The sequence below is a fragment of the Trematomus bernacchii genome, unplaced genomic scaffold, assembly GCF_902827165.1.
Source record: "Trematomus bernacchii unplaced genomic scaffold, fTreBer1.1, whole genome shotgun sequence".
NCBI classification, from domain to species: Eukaryota; Metazoa; Chordata; class Actinopteri; order Perciformes; family Nototheniidae; genus Trematomus; species Trematomus bernacchii.
Genome location: NW_022987714.1, coordinates 9,808,481 through 9,827,896, shown reverse-complemented (window position 1 = coordinate 9,827,896; position 19,416 = coordinate 9,808,481). Strand labels below are relative to the sequence as shown.

At 44.1% G+C, this 19,416-nt stretch overlaps 1 protein-coding gene across 2 annotated transcripts in view; it reads right to left on the bottom strand.

Moving 5' to 3' along the window:
- dusp8a (dual specificity phosphatase 8a) overlaps positions 1–19,290 on the bottom strand; it is a 43,580-nt gene extending 24,290 nt beyond the window's left edge. The window contains exons 1-3 of one of the 2 annotated variants that reach the window (XM_034141429.1): positions 18,956–19,290; positions 13,093–13,497; positions 3,310–3,448 (exon numbers count right to left, since the gene is read on the bottom strand). In XM_034141429.1, coding sequence (XP_033997320.1) covers positions 3,310–3,448; positions 13,093–13,329 — 376 coding nt within the window. In that variant the 5' untranslated portion in view covers positions 13,330–13,497; positions 18,956–19,290. Of the gene's footprint in view, positions 1–3,309; positions 3,449–13,092; positions 13,498–15,941; positions 16,082–18,955 lie in introns of those variants that run through there. The other variant, XM_034141430.1, reaches the window with a different exon arrangement.
- Between the last annotated feature and the right edge of the window lie 126 nt (positions 19,291–19,416).

The window sequence follows — 19,416 nt, the reverse complement described above, 5'->3', positions numbered from 1 at the left end:
CGTGCGCTATGAATACAACACATTATCATTCATATCACCATCTCCCATCCTCTTGAAACCGTTATCCAAATCTCTTTTTATCTGCAGAACCTAGGTGCCTATTCCAGACTTTCTTTCATTTTTTGAATAACATTTTCTTTCTATTCCGTCTCGGCATCAGACAAACTGCTAAAACTGGAACGCAAAGTTCAGATGCCACCAACAAAACATGTTATGGTGGCAGGCCGACACCAGATGAGAAATGACGCATGACAAAGCTACGCAGTTAGCATCAGCTAACACGCCACCTAGCGACACACTAGCAGGCAGTGTCGTCTTTGCCTTGGCTCTGTGCTGCAGATTGGTGGGAAACACGTAAACTTTAGAGCCACTGGGGAGGCAGCTGGCTCCAACCGAGCGTTGTTCTCCTCCTCTACACAAAAACACACACACAAAAAGTCAGAACTCTGAAAAAGGCAAGACACATCAGCCTGAGCTCCAACCGGGTGAGATCATGGCTGTGGTAAAAATACTGCTGTCCTCAGAGAGACATGATTCTCACAAACACGTTCACACAGTGGATGAAGTAATAACATATACACATGCATTCAGATGCACGCATAAACATTTCCCAACAGCCACCACCACCACATCCTGCTGGAATATATAGATTTAAAACTAAACACTGAAAGTCATTCACAAAAACAATGTCCCTATTGGGACACGGATTTGCTCCATGACATCATCCACATGTAGGAAGTGGTGTGCTTTCTGAGTTATTGATTATATGGTGAATGAGAGAGAAGAGAAACCTAAGAGGGGTCACTGATTGTTTTTTTTAGATCAATGTTTTCCCAGTACACACACTTAGGTTGTGTAACATGTAATTCAAGCTGATTATCGGTCATCTTTCCTGCAATGAATTCCCCTATTTCATCATGTCATTAGAAATGACTTTAAATGTAGAAACTATGAGCCCACTTTAGAGATGTGTGCCTCGGCCTTCATCCCCCTGCAGGAAGCCTCTGCATAAGATAAAAACAAAAACCCTTATTCCCCCTCAGACAGAAGCTCAGTAATTATTATTTTATTCTCCCTGTCCATCCCATTTATGGACTATTTTCTATTCATCTCTCTATTTGACCCTCATTCCTAGACACCCCCCCCCCCCCGCCCCCCCAGCAGCATCACCCCACACTTGATTTGTCTGGCTGTGTACTGTACGTGTGCCTGTGTGGTCTTCTGCATACGCGAGGCTGAAAATAAGTCAGTCAGATATGAAGTCATCGCAGGAATTATTAGCATCATAAATCTGAGGTTCAGAAGAGGGGCAGGGGGAGAAGTGGAAAAGCTGGAGGTAGGGGGAGAAAGAGGGCAGTGAATGAAGGGAAACGAGACAAGAGGATTACTGTTTTGCAATTGAAAACTCCAATCTTTAAGAATGTGAGAGGCAGAGTAAAGCCAACCGAAGCCAGGCATTATGGGAAACACAGAGGAACAGGAAGGGAGGAAAAAAGAAGGGCCTCAACTTATGATAACTTGTGTTATGATTTCATGCATCAATAATTGTTCTGCCTATAAATGTCTGAAAATAGAGGAAACACGCCTGTCAAAATAAGCCAAGTGGTGACATCATCACTTTGTTTAGTTGTCTGACACAATAAATGCCTATTATCATTTGTGGTCAATATATTTCTGTAGTGTGATTAATTGTTTCAGCAGTATAAAACAATTCAAATGCATGCTTGAGGTTGTTGTGTGGGAAGAGCCCAGTTTGTTCACACTCACACTTTGTACCACAGCAGGCTCTGAAGCTGACTTCACAAATTCTTTCCACCCCAAATAGAAAGTGAAACACCCTCCCAGACCACAGGCTCCTTGCTTTTGTTAAGCCCATCATTGAAATGGTCTTTCCCTTATATGTTCTAATTGGCGTTATGCCTTGTTAATTAAAATGATGTATAGTTAAAAATCCTTAAAGAATTCCCTGGCGACCATTTCCTCTTCTTGTCTCTCACGCTATCTCTCTAGTGAAAACTCTGCAGCTTCCCTCGACATACGAGCAAATCCTGCAGCAAGTTGTGCATGTAATAATGATCTCATGCATGCAGGGACAAATGCATGTATGCGATTGTGCGTACACGCAACTCCATCTGCCCACCCATATACACATAGACATCAAGTATGCACATACACAGGCTGCTAGCTCCACTGACCCCGATAATACAACCACCCAAACAACGGCCACTCCCATTGGCTGAGTCCTTCTGAGGAATATTCTCTGCCACTGTTGTCGTGGAAACAGCAGAAAGCGGGGACAGAAATTGTAAAAATGTGATAGTGAGCTGAGGAGACTGATAAAGAGGAAGAGGAGGGGAAGTCGTCTTTCATTAAAAAGTGTATGACGTCTGATCAAAAAAGCTGAGGAGGAAAATCCTAGCTTTAGGAGACAATTGACAAGTGTGTGTGATATCGAACATGGTTGTGTGTGCGGGTGTGCCCATGTGTTCAGTACATCTCTGTGACTAATTGTGGAGCCCGGGTGCTTTTGAGGCAATCCTCGACATCTATGAATGACTCATGAAAAAGCACTAATCTCCCAGCGGTGGCAGAGGACTGAGAGGAGGAGAAGAATGGGGATGTGGGGATGCGGAGGAGAGAGTAGAGATTTGCCCGAGCAGCATGCCTCTGCCGTCTCATTTCCAATCCTGAGTGAGGCAGATTACGCTCCCCATTCTGTGCCGACACATTTGGGACGGACTCATAAGCCTTATGCTGGTGGGTGTGTGTGTGATATCGTCCCTTTTTCAAAGCTGCAGCCACCGCAGTCGAGATGTTATTAACTCAACGAGGCTATTAACAGTCTTGCCGGGGCTCAATTATAAGTCTTAGTGTGCTTAGTGGACACTATGACAGGATAATAACTGTGGTAAATAAGGCCAGAGGATTGAAGTTAATCTTCAGCTTTATTTCAGTGATGCTGGGTAACAGAGCGACTGTGGGGAAAGCTCAAACATCAAAGAGTCACCAGAGAGGCTTTGTATGTGGGATTTTATACTTCCTCCTTTCCTTTTTATCTCCACACATACCTGTGGACCTGTGATGACTGCCAGTTAAGAAATGAGGAACAAGTTATGATATGATGTGAGGGTAAGAACAGTTGTTTTGCTCATTAGCGCCATCTGCTGACCAAACAGTGGAAGGACAAACAACTGCACTGAAGTCAGGCAGAGGTGCTGTGGTGAGGCACACCTGCCCATGTCTTTTGTGTACATCAAAAACAAACAGCCACGCCATTATCACACCAATACTCCACACATTCTGCCGTACCGGTGAGCAGCGAGACTTTGTGGAAGGTGCTCTCCAACTTCCCCATGAGAATGTGCACAAAGCCGTCTTTGGACAGGTGCCCCGCCTCTTTGGAGCTCTGGTCATAAACCACCACTTCCTGCTTCCTGCCCAGCTCCACCTGCACAAAGGAACGAGGAAAAGAGAAGAGTTCTTTTTCAGTGTTGCTCTGGAAAATATGTTAAGCATCCAACCAGGAAGACAGTGCCTCATGACTGGAATGAGAAGAATCTGATACGGGACAATTCAATGCATTTGGGAAACACACACACACATACACAGACATAAGACACAATTGTTCTATACAAAAGGGGAAAATATATATATATTATTCATACATATTGGCAACTTATTTTTCCAGTTTCATAAACAGCACAGCAAGTACAGTAAGAGGAAAACATTTTTTTATTTTGCCGTGAACCTTCCCTTAAAAAAAGGAATAATGAGTATTGCTTACTGGCTGAGCAAATATTTCATCGCTATCAGAAATTGTGAATAAGCTGCTGCAGGGTTTAAACTTGCAACTGCAAGACCCTGAGTTATTATCCCGAAGCATGTGACCCCGTTGGAGCCCTTATATATACCAGAAGCAGCAAAAATGACAACATAATCCATTCACAAATATGCCACTGGGAGTGATGACTGGCTGTATGGATGCTGGTGTCAGCATCAGTAAGCAGGATGAACTACAGGTGATGCTAGAGTAAGTTATGAGGAGGAAGCATGGGATTATGAATAATGCATTAGGGCTGAGTGTTGCACCGTGCAAATGTGACGGCAATATTTACCATGCAGATACTGCTGACGGGGTTTTTTTGTCCTAATGGGGAGTAATGTCAGAAGAATCATAACGGCTAGCTACGTTGCAAACTTGGGTATTGGCATCCATCAATGCACCAGTGTGATGCTGTTTGTGTCAGATTGCGTCAAAGATGTGAGGCTGTGAGCATGCGCCGGTGTGATAGAGTGTGCCTGTTTGTGTTTGTATGAGAGAGTGTGAGCATGCGCCGGTGTGATAGAGAGAGTGTGCCTGTTTGTGTTTGTATGAGAGAGTGTGAGCATGTGCCTGCGCACACACCGGCCAGGCTGTGTTGTTCTCCATGTTGTCAGGCAGGCTTTGGTCACATGACCATCAGGCAGCGCCCACTGCAGCTATGAATCACTGCATCATTGAACTGTCACTGGACGGGAGAGGAGAGAGGGAGGGAGGGAGGGATGAAGAGGGTGGGGGAAGTGGAGTAGTAGGGCAGGGAGACATGAAGAAAGATGCAAGAAGAAAATGACAAGAAAAAGAAGTAAGAAATAGAAATAATAGGCAGGCGGTGGAGGAGAAGCAGAAGCTAGAGGGGGGGACAAACAGGACAACTCACTTCACTTCTTTGTTTACCTTATCATACACTGCACCATCCTTATTTAAAATGTGCTATTGAAAGACTACTAGCTTCAAGGCTAAACTGCACGTTCCCTTAGCATAGCCACACATCCTCTTCCTGCTCTATGTGCTCTGAAAGGCACACTAGTGATGAAAGCTGAATGTACACACAGCGACACAGTGTGCATAGAGTGAGCCTGATTATGTTTCTGCTTACTGAGCAGCTGTGGCACAGCACCTGGGCAGACAGCCATGCAGGTGATTTAGACAGGACAAGGTCAGTATGAAGCCTGGATACAAGTTACTCTGGTCCAGAAAAGCCAGCTTAACTCTGCCTGCATGCATGCAGCAGCAACCCTGACATAAAGGCATGACAAACATGATCCGTAGCATCATCTCTTAAGTCTGACATGTTACCTTCATGCTTTCTTTACATCTGTTACACCCTCCGACTTTAGTAGCCCTGGGTCATTTTGGCTAATAATCCTAATGGGATCAGATCTAATTTGGGAGCCTGATCTCTATAAGGAAGGATTATAGACCTTAAAGTAAACATACGTGAACAGCGCAAATACCCACGCATACACATGTACCCACAACAGGCCTGGCAAAAAATGTCACCTCAAGGGCAAAAACAAGCCGTGTGTGATCCCGGCTTAAATAGTTCATAACTTGTGTTGCAGTGTAAAGACCCTAGGGGTTTTTAAATCTACTCTTAAAACACACTTCTTCTCCCTGGCCTTTTAGTCAGAGCGGAGCATGACACCTGACTTTTCCCTGTGTTTCTTACAAATATCTGTTGTAATTTATTGTCGTTTATTGTGATTATAGAAATGTGTTTTTATGTGATTGTAGTTATTACATGTACAGCACTTTGGCCCGACCAAAAATCGCTTTTAAATGTGCTCTATAAATAAACCTTGATTTGATTTGATTTGATTTGTATTGCACGGAAAGTATGTGTATGTGTGTGCTGTCTGGATAACAGTTATGTACTTAATATATTGTATATAGTAAGTGTTTCCTCAATATGGAGACATACTTACTATCTTAAATGGCTCATTTGCACTCTCCTGAGGTTCTTGGGCATTATAAAGAGCAGTCTTTGGATTTAACATTGAAAGACAGATAACATGCTCAATTCATCTGTTAAAAAACAGTCCATACTAAACATGGAGAATGAATGTAATGTTTTGGCTAAGAGGATGAAATTGCACCTCCACTTATCCAATTTGAAAGTGTTTCCTGTGACTATTTTTGTTGAATGAGATTAAAAATAGTATTATATCGGCTATACTGTACATTCTGCCCCAGATGATAGGCTAAAGCCACACCTCCAGCTCAGTACGTGATATGCATAGAGTTTGCTGCAGTGTTAGAGGTCAACGACCCGAGGGACTGCGGGCTGGCTGTCAGACTGCAGCAGTAGTACATATCATCCCTCTGCAGTGCTACAGCTCTGCTACTACTACCGTGCTGGCCCAGGCACTCTGACGCATGCACACTGCAGGTAAACAAGGAATGCCACTGGCAGAGAGGAGGAAAAGGAAGGGGCCATGGAAACAGAGTGGGGGGAATACCAGGAGGATTTGAGGAAAGATGGAGGAATGATTAGTTGATCCGAGGGACATTTGAGCCAGGAGGGCGCTCAGATGTAAAGAGAGGGATTAGGGTGCAGAAGAGGGACAGAAGGTGGCACTGGCAGACCAAATGCTACAATCCTGCAGCACCCAAGCTTTTTTTTTTTTTAAAGGATCTGAAAGATGGCATCACAGCAGGAAAGAAACGAGCATTAGTCACAGGGGAGAAGGTTATTTTCCTCATATGCAGAGGGATACAGCAAGAACGATTGAATCGCCAGCGAAGAAAGAGACAGAGCTTTAAGAAAGATACAAATAAAATGGGGGTGTAAAGGAGACAGAAAAAATGTGTTGGGCAAGAGGGACAGACGTTTCTGAATGTTTCTAACTGACCCTGTGTAATCAAATATAAAAGGAGTGGAAGAGAAACAAGGTCTGACAGAAGGCTGCAAGTCAAGGCTTGGCCTTCCTGTCAATGATCCCCTGTAAAAACAGGCTGCTCACACACACTAAGAAACATGGATGACGGGTAGCAACAAAAGTTATCTTTGGAATTGTGGAAACACAGCCCGGCTTACAGTAAGTGCTTGTGTAAGAAAGTGAAACATGGTTTCCCCTGACCTCAGCAACTGACCGGTGACAAGGTCACTGCTGAGCGGGACAGTATGCGTGTTTGTGTGTGAACCGGCCTGTGACACAACATCAGCACAAACAGTCTAAAAATGGCCCCACATTCCTGAAGCACAGTCAGGGTCCTCTCAGTGCCTCCTCTCTGGGATGTCCCACAGAAAACAAGTCTACTGCAGTATGAGCTCCCTTCAGCTAACAGTGTTTTAGCCCTAGCTGACACTATTGAGCTGTTTGGAGCCAAAGAGTGGACACAGAAGGGGCTGTACACATTGCTCTTTAATTAGCTTATTATTGATTGATTTGTAGGCACATTTCTGCAGAGTGTTTTATGTCAAAGTGGTCACAGACTGGTTAAAGGGTTGGACATTCCCAAAACATACAGCACCTGATCCTACACACAGTACATGACTCTGATAGAGGAACTGCTGCAAAAGCCAGTGACCTCTGCTAGCAGTTGATCTGTCAGTTCGAGACTCCGCCACACACGGTGTGACATATACCACTCTGTGCTGTAAAGATACCCCCCCGGGTCGGATGATGTCATTGACTGGCACTGGCAGCTGCCACCTCCATGTATGCTTGTGCAGGTGTGATGTGTGTTAAATATGTTCTGTACTTGTATCCTTATAAGTTCCAAGGAGAAGGAAGTTATGGGTTAAGGCAGCAGGTTTATGTTGGTGTTTAGTACGAGTATCTGGTTTTATTCACCTGTTTGTTTTGGAGAGAAGGAGATCTCTAAGGATAAGTCAGCTTCTGAAAGATAAACTGAAGGAATCCTGGCCCGAGAGGATAAGGGTTAGGTTAGTGGGAAGTACTCAAAAGTACACAAATAAACAGTGTGTGTCTTTCACACAAGGAAGTAAAGATGTGGCAGGGTGTTGAAAGTCCCTGTTGCCTCTTTCCATGTTCAGTTGGAGATCATCACTGATCATTTCAGAGATTTGCTCACCTCATATGGTCACACCCTCAGGCCCCTAACACACACACACACACACACACACACACACACACACACACACACACACACACACACACACACACACACAACACACAACACCACACACACACACACACACACACACACACACACACACCACACACACACACACACACACACACACACACACACACCCACACCCACACACACACACACACCACACACACACCACACACACACACACACGTCCACATTACTAATTTGCGTACAATGACAAGCACATTTCATATCCACAAATGATCTAGGAATCATTCCCTCCGTCTTTCATTTTCATCCATGAAATGAAAAGTCCTTCCTAACGTTGAAATGTTGCTCCTTCTTTGTGGTGCAGTCGCTCCTGTTCAAACTACATACAGTGTGTGAGTGTGTGTCTATGTCAAACAGGAGGATCTTTAAAGCAAACAATGATTCATGCCATGACCTCATGAAAGCAAACACATGACATATCCGGCTTTGGAGAAAAACCACTGCTGGCTACAGCGTCTTTGTTTGAACTTGGCCAAATGAAAAATGTGAATGAAACATACAAAACATTTCCCTGAGTTTGCCCTTCGGGTAATGAGGGAAACAATCCACACACTGAGTCATTGAAAAAAGTTCCCAATTCTGCTGCTGCTGCTGTCAAGACAGATGACGCATGAACATGTTTGTTCCTTCATTTGAAACACTGCACCACAGTTACTGGAAACGTCTGTGTCCGGAACAACACTATTATGAGAGCTGTACACTGTTTTTATTCCAAAGACGGTGTGTGTGACACTTAAAATAACAAGCAGGTTTATTTTTACACAATCTAAGAAATACTCGCCCCTTCTCGTACCAGTACAGCCTTCCTAGGAAGATAAACACTACATGGTGCGTCATGATTGGAATTGATGGGGATCTACTCCATTGCATAGATGCATTAGTGAGCCACGTGCAGTCTTCCCCTGTGCTTGGCACCAGAGGACCCAGCCAATCTTACCAATTAAGATCAGACATGATCACACAGCGACTGCCTGGCTCTCTTTATTGCTCATCCTTAACAACCATAATTGGGCCACTGTTCATTATTATGACTAATATGTTGGCATCACAACACTAGCAGACATGCTTGTAATTACAGGTGGGACATTACTGTAAACAGGAGAGCAGATACTCTTTAAGTGGGATGATACAACTGCTGAACTAAAGAGTATGGCTGCAACTTACAATCATGTTTATAATTTAATAATAATAATTATTTCCATTTATCTTTAATTGTATAACCTTAAGCAAAAATAATATACTTTTGAACTCCACGTTTCACAACTTCTTTGGCTAGTGTTTGGTTCAAATGATTTGTTTTATCCAACAAGCAGTACAATAATCAAAAGTATAAACTTTACCATTTTAGAAAAAAAGAAAAAGAACACATAAATCGAAACATTAAAGAGCCTGAAGCTGAATGTTTTTCTCTGTAAAATGAAGCTTCTCTAAAATCGTTGTTTGTTAACTTTTGTTGATACGCTTGTTGAATCAATGACTAATTGTTTTAATCTACAACGTTTAATTGACTAATCAACATTGATTAATGTTACCCTGTAGTGTCTTTGAGTGCCATAGAACTCAATACATAACATGTATTATTTATTATTATTTCTTTAAATCAATGGAAAAAGGGTCAGCTTACAATTAGAAAATAACAATTCACATATCCAATGTTCCTTTCCAGTCATGATTCCAGTGTTGGGCTTATTTTTGATTTGACACAAATTCATACATCTAAAACAACAATGCGTGGGACTCATTGGTACTGTATAAGATTTTGTTAGCACAAGCACAAAAAAGGACAATGACCAAAAAATAATTTAATTTGATGTCGATAGGTCATATCTGTCTGGTACCACAAGCCCCCTTCAGCTTGCAGATCCAGCAGATTTTAGAGTTAAAAACTGCTGAATCACAGCCAAACGTAACGCTATTTGTGTTTTCCCCAACACAAAATACAAACCTAAGACTTGAAACCTCTTTGCGATCATAATTATGTATGGCAGTCCAGCATGTGACAGCTTGGAATAGTAAAGTCTGTCTCTGCTCAGAGGCCTGGCCCCTATGTCTACATACAGGGTGCTTCTCCATGCTGGCTGCTGGTAGTGAAAACCTCTGGTCCATCTGTCAGGCCTGCCTGGCCGGCTGTCCCCGGCACAGCAGCAGGGATTAGCCGGGCTTAAGCCAAGAAACCAGCCGCCTGCCTGCAGCCTGTCAGAACGAGGAGGAAGCCCCGCTCCAGACTAAGCCTGTGCCGTCCCTCTCCCAGCAGAGGTCCACCACCACCTAACCTACAGTGTCCAGCTCTCTGTGCCCTACATTAAGATGGAGCTTTAATAAAGAGGTTATGAAGGGATGGGATGTGAATGGGAGAATAAAGAGGACACCATTTTGATTGCTGCTACACTGGTCATGGATGTTCATTCAGCTCAGTTAACTGAAGCGTTGGGAGCTCCTATGAAAGAGGGTGAGTGCAGCGCCTTGGGGGATGCAGGCTATTAGTGCTCAATGGGATGTGAGGCGGGAGGCAGCCAGCGAGGAGGAGGAGGCTGCAGCCCAACCATGAATACCCTCAGTGCTGCTCTCCCGCTTCCTGCATTCACTTCCCCAACAAAGAGCCACAATGGTGTCCTTTGCTGTCTTGGCGGCTCCTGGCGATGCTCAGAGCCATGTGGGGGGTAGAGAGGAGGGTGTGTGTGTGTGTGTATGGGGTTAGCTAGGAGCCAGCTTTAACACCGCACAGCCCGTCTGCACGTGCCCAGCTCGCGGCCTGCCAGTGGCCGCACAAAAGAGATGATGTCATGCTTAGCCAATAACAAAAGAGTCTGGGTCCGTCGGCCCCTCCTCTCTCACACGGCTAGTTCCAGCTTTATCCAGCCTAGCATTAATCGCAAGCCTTATCCTCTTTACTGGGGGTGGGGAATGGATAATAACAAACCAGCCATGGGGCAACACGAGATAGGGAGCGGAAGAAGGGAGGAAAAAGGAATAAATGATAATGAAGCAGGATCCGGGTGGGAGGCTGCGGGCTACGGTTGTTGGAGACGGACAGACTGACAGAGCAGTCATGAGATTTCAAAGTGAGAGAAATGAGTAGGAAGCACGGCTGTATGTGGAGCCACAGTGTGAGACCTGCCAACCACAGGGCCCCACACAGAGACAGACCCAATAGACTCAGCATAGAAAGTTTAGAAACACACACACAAAAAGAACATCTCACACTTCACAGCTCTCCAGCTTTACTTTTGTTATTTTTCTCTGACTACAACAGTAGGTCATGCATCATAAATATCCAAAATAAAACCATTATCTGGGGAAATCTGGATCTCTCGGTCGGGATGAGTCACCCTTTCTAGGAGGCAGGATCTCCTGTGTGGCCTTCAGGCCTTGCAGCATCTTTGCATGTATCTCAGGCTGGCAGAATGCACTCATACAAGAGGGGTTACACAAGATCCCTGTCGAGTTAATAGAGGTACATTTTGAGTTAGAAGAACCGCTTGTGTGATTGACTGCCAGAAGCCCTCGCAATAAAGCTGAATTAAAACTAATTGGTATAACAGAGAGTCGGTGAGAAACAGCAGGCGCACGGGGACTCTCAGCCAATGTTGCAATTATATAGACGCTATTAGCTGAACCCAAAACAGTTTGATGTGAGAAAGCAACAATAATCCACAGTTCTCCTACATTTTACCATCTGACCACGAGGAGTGTCAGTCACCTACAGGTGTGAACTGTAACCCAGCAAGAATAGAAGCAATAATCTAAAGCAGTCATGTGTAATTATTTACCATTTGGTGGGGTGTGTTTCTGTGCAAAAAATGAAAATAAAGAGTCAGTTTTCTCACGACAGCTTCAGAACTGATACAGTATTTAAAGGGCATCAAATGGGAGCAGATCATAAATCACACTGATAAGTAGGTTCTGCAGACTGGGCTGCAGTACAGGTCAGATTCCTGGCAACCAGGAAGTAAAACAACAAACAAACCCAATGTGTCACACCTAAGAAAAACATTTCAATCACCTGCTATGTGTCATTGGCCTCCATGAATCAGCATTTTATGGCTGCGGGTGTAGCATGCTTTAAAAGTTAAATGGATACCTAAAAATACAATTTGGAGAGTGAGTGCAGCCAGGAAGAAGGACTCTCGTCCACCACCTCCACAGCTTTGTTCATGGGTTTGCTAGATCCTGCCAAAAATGTTGGGAGATGTATGCACATGTTTACTACTGTACATGAGGGCACGAAACACATCCCACACATAAAACACACAACCTTTTACCCCTCCCGCTTAGGTTTCCCCTCTTAGAGTTCCTTCAGTTTCACACGGCGACTAAAAATACAGAAGTCGGCATGCCACGGGTGGACAGGCCATGGAAAAAAGGCCGTCATATTCAGAGGAGAAGTCATGGAAAACGAGAGGATCCGATTTCAGGGCCACTGATAAGCAACAAACCTACAGTACGCCTGCCTACCCGCCAAATATAGCACCCACTGATGTGGTGCAGGCTTGGACTAGCACAGGAGAGCCAATCTAGAGCCACCGTGGTACATGGGCAAAGCTGTTGGAAATGTTCTGACAAACCTGTGCAGATGTCACGAAGCGATGTCTTGCTCACTTCAGCTTTCCTTCGTTTTAATGTCCCTTTAAAATAACGACCGGAATATTTTTCACAGTCCATGCTGTATTCCTTTAATGGCTTCTCGTGCTAATTCTGCTTATTCTTTTTGCTTTCTATGTCACAGGATATCTTGTCAATCCCCAAAGTCTACTAGTGCCCATGTATTTTTAAAGTTGAATATTTAGAATTTGGGTTTTGTTGGTCTGTGCATAAGGAACAGACCAAGCACTTAAGATATGGAAATTAAATCATAAAAGTAATGGACTACTGCTAAACCTTTTAAGAAACAGTACAACATGTTAGGATATGCATTAAGTTGGAAAGTTAGATAGGAGGATGTCATGTGTGTATGGCCAATATAATGCTACAACCTGCAGTCAGTTGCTTGAGATTGGTATAAATACTGTTAACCTCTCCAAATATCTTGGTTGTTTCATTCGTGCAAACACAAAAGTAACGCAATCCAGCCTTAAAACTAAAAGGAAAGTGTGGTCACTGGCATCACATCCTTCCACAAAAAAGCACCCACTGTCTGCTCTGCTGAGCTTTCACCTCACCTTCACTTTGCCGTTGGGTTGCAGCAGCTCAGTCACAGACACCTTGTCCTGCTGCAGTCGCCTCTTCACCAGCTTGGAGCAGCAGACATTGACCGCGCCTTGCACGTGCGATGCATTGTACTCGGAAAATGTCCTGCTGTCAATCACCAGCAAACGCCCCGTTCCTCTCTGGATGAGGCTCGCCAGGCGCTTGATGTCCATGGCGCTCCGCTTAGTCGGCCCTTTCTCTCCTGCCATGATGTAGCAGTCACCCTGGGTCACAGACACAGGAGAGCAAGGGATGGGGCGTGGAGGAAGAGAGGTCGATGAGAGAGAGAGGGAAGGTGGAGGAAGAGATGGGGTCGAGGAGGTGAGGTCAGTGGAGGAGGGCTACCACCGGAGCAGGTGCTGACAGATCCATGGTGCCTGACGAAAGAGGAGACAAAGAGAGAAGAAGAGAAAAAAGGATTTAAAAAAAAAAAGAAATCACACTGGTGTAAGGAAGCATGGCATTCAATTGCTTATTTCATGATGACAAGGCAGCAGATGATCAGACATCATGGGCATGATCGCCTCTCCTTTTGAGCTTTACTCCACCCATGCCAGTTTGACAAGCAATGTCGGGATTTATTGCGCATTAATTTCCCAACCACAGTCAGGTGCTCATTGTATTTTTATACATATGTATCATCTTTTACTGTCAGCATTTGAGCACCTTGAGTATTAAAATAGCCACAATGCCAAACATGAATATAAAAGTTATTTTAAGGCTTAAAAGCCGACTGGATCATCCGCTGGGATTTATCAGTCCTGAGATCTGAAGGAATATCACGCATCCAAATACAAAGCCAACGACTTAAGATAGACGATAGACAATAAAAGGCGTGTGTGTGTGTGTGTGTGTGTGTGTGTGTGTGTGTGTCTGCATAAGTGTGGTTGTTGTTGATCGAGGGTCTCTTGGTAGCCCATGAAACAGGAAACTGAGGGCGTGAGATAAATTAAGCCAGGGGAATTCAGAGAGCAGGTCTGGACACAGGCAAACAGCCTGTGTGACATCCTGTGTATGTGTGTGCGTGTGAATGTGTTTGTGAGTGTGGGTGAGTGTATGTGTGTGTTACAGAGAGCCACAAACTTGATGAACTGCCTCCTCCAATCTATCACTGGTAATCATTCTTCCCTGCTCATGCTCACCATGCTCACCACACACACACACACACACACACACACACACACACACACACACACACACACACACACACACACACACACACACACACACACACACACACACACACACACACACACACACACACACACACACACACACACACACACACACACACACACACACACACACACACACACACACACCACACACACACACACACACACACACCACACACACACACACACACACACACACACCCAACACACACACACACACACACACACACACACACACACACACACCACACACACACACACCACAACACACACACACACACACACACACACACACACACACACACACACACACACGTAGGATAAGGCTCGTTTCCTTGGTCAACCACGTGTCATTCAACAGGTGAAGGTCAGGATGTGAATGCAGTCGTGTTGTTTTATTCATCTACAGGCACATGGTGTCATCAAAAATGAATGGGCCTCCTCTCATTTACCCCAAAGCCTAAATGGAGGTTTAAACCTCGGTCGAAAAGGGAGAGTATGATGGGATGGTGTGGAAACAGAAAGTGAGATAAAGTAGGCTCCTAAAGTGTTGGCGTGATTGAACACTATGAAATCAATCATATCAGCAACACATTTGCATAGTTTCATAAGAGAAGAACTTACTGGGGGAGATGTCAAAAAAACAAAAAAAACAAAAACCGGTCTTTTTGAAGCAGAACAGTGGTGCAAAGGTTAGAAGGTGGGCGGGAAACAGAGACTGAAAGAAAGGAGATGTGAAGAAACTAACGTCCAGGTAGCTCTGAGACTTTTCACCTCTGTTCTGACACCACCACTGCCATGGAGAGAGGAGGAGAGAGAGGAGAGGGTGGGGGTAGCAAAGGATGTTATTCAATGAGGATCTTTCCAGCCTAGCAACTCAGCCATCTCAAGGTAAGGGAGGGGACAATTCTATAGATGTAGCAGAGAGGAATGAGATGAAAAGAAAGACACCTCTGTTAACAGGGAGAGACACATACAGGGAAAAGAGGAGCAACAGAAATAGAAAGGAAAGAAAAATGGCTAAAACTCATAAACCTTTATATTCAAAACATTGCTATGAGGTATAGTGTACAATAACACATATTTGTTATTCACCCATACTATGTCTCCTGTCAAAGCTGAACATAGATGTACACATGCTGTTGCTGCTTGGCGACCTTCCTGATGCAAGACTAGCAGCAGCAGCAGGAACATGGGAGGACATGGAGATAGACAGTAGCAACTGTCTGCACTGTAAACACAGCCAGACTGCTGCTGCTGCATCGGAAAGTAGCTACAGTAAAGGCATGGCTGTGCAGACACAATTAAAGTCATAAAAGACACTGCTTGGTTAAATAAAATATATGATAGTAAAGTCAGTAGATGACGACTGAAGGTATACCATGCAGTACTCTTATATTGTTTTTTAAGAAAGCAACACAGATAAATACATCTAGTTTATCTGATATAATCTGTCTTTGTGTCATGCAGATTTTTGCACATTTCTTCAACTACACATACTGACATTTCCCCACTTTCCCCACATTGTGCACCCCAGCAGCCATTCTGCAGAAATATTAAGCTCTGCTGCAGCGCCGGCGCTCCTCCGCCACAAACAGCCCCTGCATGCAACATTACGACCTGCCCCATCACCTGTTATATCATACCTTATATGGCGCGGAGCCCTTTAGCAAAGCAGCTAACAACACAGCTTCCAGAGGTGTGAGTCTTTCTCTCTGTTTTTCTGTTCCCTGCTGCTGAGCACTACATCTGACGCTGCATATGTCTAATGGCGACCGCTCTCTCCCACCACCCGCCCAGCCTCTCACTTTTTCTCTCTGAATCCCTCCTTCCTCCTCTATCACTCTCTTTCTTTCTTGTGCAGGGAACGGGGAGGGGGGGGGGGGGGGGGGAGTGTGCAGGTTTACATGTGTGGTGGTGGTAGTCCGAGGGAGAGACTCTGCAGCTTTATACGCCAACAAATAATCATGCTACGGTAACCTCCCTCTCACCCTGTTTGTGTGGACATGATGGGAGATAAAGTATACATAATACTTAATGAAACAGAGAGATAGAGATAAGACATTATTATCAGAATATGGAAAGGTGAAATGATGTATGATATAGAGAGGGAGTAAGAACCTCAGTATGCTTACTCAGCATAACAACAACCCGCCCCCTTTGCAAAACCATCTTTCTTCCACCAATCAGCAACAATCAAGAGTGAAAACAAACGAGCTCCTCAAATTAAAATAGGCAGCAGCCAGGAGCTTGCTGTGAGGCTCTGGCTGGAGAGGAAAACAAGCCGAGAGAGAGAGAAGAGAGACGGAGACGGTGTGTACAGGCCCGGAGCAGATTCTGTTGTTGCCATAGAAACAGCCCTGTTAGAGTGAGCAGGGGGCACGGGGAGGGTGATGGGATGCTACTGGTGCTGATGCTGGATGAGGATACAAAAAGGGATAGAGAAAAATCCAACAATGCTGAGTACATACTTATAAAAGACATTCTCAAAGCTTTAGCTGTATGACTGCATGTCAGGCTGAAACTGCAATAATATCATCTGTCCTGATGAAACAACCTCAGCAACAAAGTCAATGTGCAAACAACCTTGAAGATGAACACAAGCAGTAAACACTCAACTTGATGAAGGCATACCAACCAGATCAACTGGTTCATTTTGAAGGATTTTTAATATCTTGTTAGAGAATTTGAATATTTGAATGTACAGACAATGCCACAAAAATACTGCAATGTCCCGTTGTGCATCATCAAAAGCAAGTTTATAGAGATTACCCACACCACAGAAAAAGTGGGATGCAAGTATAACCTATTCTCATGTCTAACCTGCCTACAAAACAGATGCAATACTCTTCCTATTAAAAGACGGTGTGACTAATCATCAACAGACTTTACGGTTACTCTCTTTACAGCTGATAACAAAAGAGTGATAATGAAATAAAGAATCGTTGTAATAGGACCATAAAACAAACTTAGGGAAGTGACTTTATCACCATAAAATGAATAAACCATGCCGACGTATTTATAGGCCTTACAAAACCATGAGCTCAGCATGGTGATGGCTCAATAATGCCATATCAGACATCAGAGAGGCAAACACAATGAGACCAACTGGAGGGCAACCAACGCTGATGTAATAGCATCCCGGTTATTCATTAACTCCCTGCATAACGTCACCTGGGGCCGCAGCCTAAGCTGTTCCTTTCATACAATGAGAGACACGAGTTGTTTGTTTAGACCACAAACAATGACATCATCAGAGCATGTGACCACAACAAGAGCAGGTTTTCTTCACTAGTGGATTGATTGATATAAAATGTGATAAAGTAGTGAGTGTCAATTTCTTCAGACCCAAAGTGCTTTGTTTTTATTTTCTGAAAGAAGCTAAAACTGTAGCTAATGTTTGGTTATTTTATATAAAAAAGGACAATTAATTGATTATCAAAATAGTTGCAGATCTTTTTAATAGAATATACAATGCATTTATTGTTTAAGCTCTACTTCAGTGCAGTGACTCAAATGTAACTATAATCCAGATATCAGATGGGATTTATGTTATTTATTTATCTCAAAACACTTGTTTATAAAAGGGCTACTATGTGGTTGATAGCACTAAAATAGAGCAGCTGGTTGTAAATAATAAATGGGTAAGTCTCAAATAGGGTCAGTAGAGTGACAGGCCTGGAGTGTGTAAAACAGAAAGGGCATAAATGAAAAAAATAGTGTAACATGAGAAGTGCTGTTACAGTGATCATGTAATTTGGGAAAATCAATTCCGGGTTGGAGCCCTTGTGGAGCAGAGGCATCATAATACTGTAAACAACAGATTCAGGTATAAAGCCTGCACTTTAATCAATACTCTCCCAGTAGGCTGATGCAGATTGTGGGTTCATATAACAAGCTGGGACTACCCTGCGGTCCACCAAAACAATAATTACGACATGGATACTGATGCATAATAACGAGACTACTCGATATAAAATACACTTTATGGCCTAAAAATAGTGCCCGAGTAAAAATTCCTTCCCGAAAAAATTCCCAAACCTCAGATATTGTGACCAATGAAGAGGTGGGGCACAAAGAAATAGATGGAACATTGTGGCCTGTTTGTAACGTTAATAACCATGATGGAGGGTGATTGACCGTAACGCAATAATAAACCGACCTAGATTATAAATAAGAATAGAACACAATGCAGACAGCGCCCTTTGCCTTTGCAAACGTTGCATTATTAGCACAAAGTAATGTTAAACACGTTTATGGAAAGGTTCACTGAGTGGGAAACCTGCCTTGTGTTGTTATGACGCGTGGATATGTCCGCATGCGAAAATGAACCACTCCACTGATCGACAGATGATTACACACAGCACTGCAGTAAATGAAACTATATAAAAACACGTTTTCTACCTACCTTCAAATGGTCGGACCGTAAACGAAGAAATGTTTGTCAGAATAAAATAATCGATAACTTCAGTTTGGACGGGTTTAATTCCCATAATAAGACAGGCGCGCACATAAAGGGGGGAGTGCGCGCTGACAGACTCGCAGCAGCAGCGGGGTGCACGAGCACAGATAGCGAGCCACCGCTGCTAACGTAAGCTAGCTCTGTGGGTAGCAACGCACTACGTCTCATTCCTGCTGATAAAAACACACAAACACTCACCTCGGGCTCCACGCGGCTCCAGTTTGTTATTCAACTGGACTCCATGTGTGAGGGGACAGCCGCGGTGTCTTCATGGGGCTGGCCTGTGTTTACCTGGCTGTGTGGCGGGGGACGGTGCAGCTGACTGAGGGTGACAGCGCCAGGAACAAACGAGACATGAAAGCGCGGTGACAGCATGCAGCAACAAACCGCTCCTTAAGCCGTTTAACTGACCAGTGGACCGGTAGATTAGCTTTGCTAGGCTAGGTTAAGCTAAAACAGTTAGTGTGTGTGTGTTGGGGAGGAGGAGGGGGGTGTAGTTACGGAAGGTGCACTTTAGCACTTTCTTGAACTAAAGCGATGAGGTCATGGTTCAGTACGAAGAGGAAAAAAAAGGAAAATATGAGGTTGACGTCACCAGGAGCCAATCAGCGCAGGCGGCTCAGGGGCTGGATGACGTCAATGTTCTGATCCTCGGATTA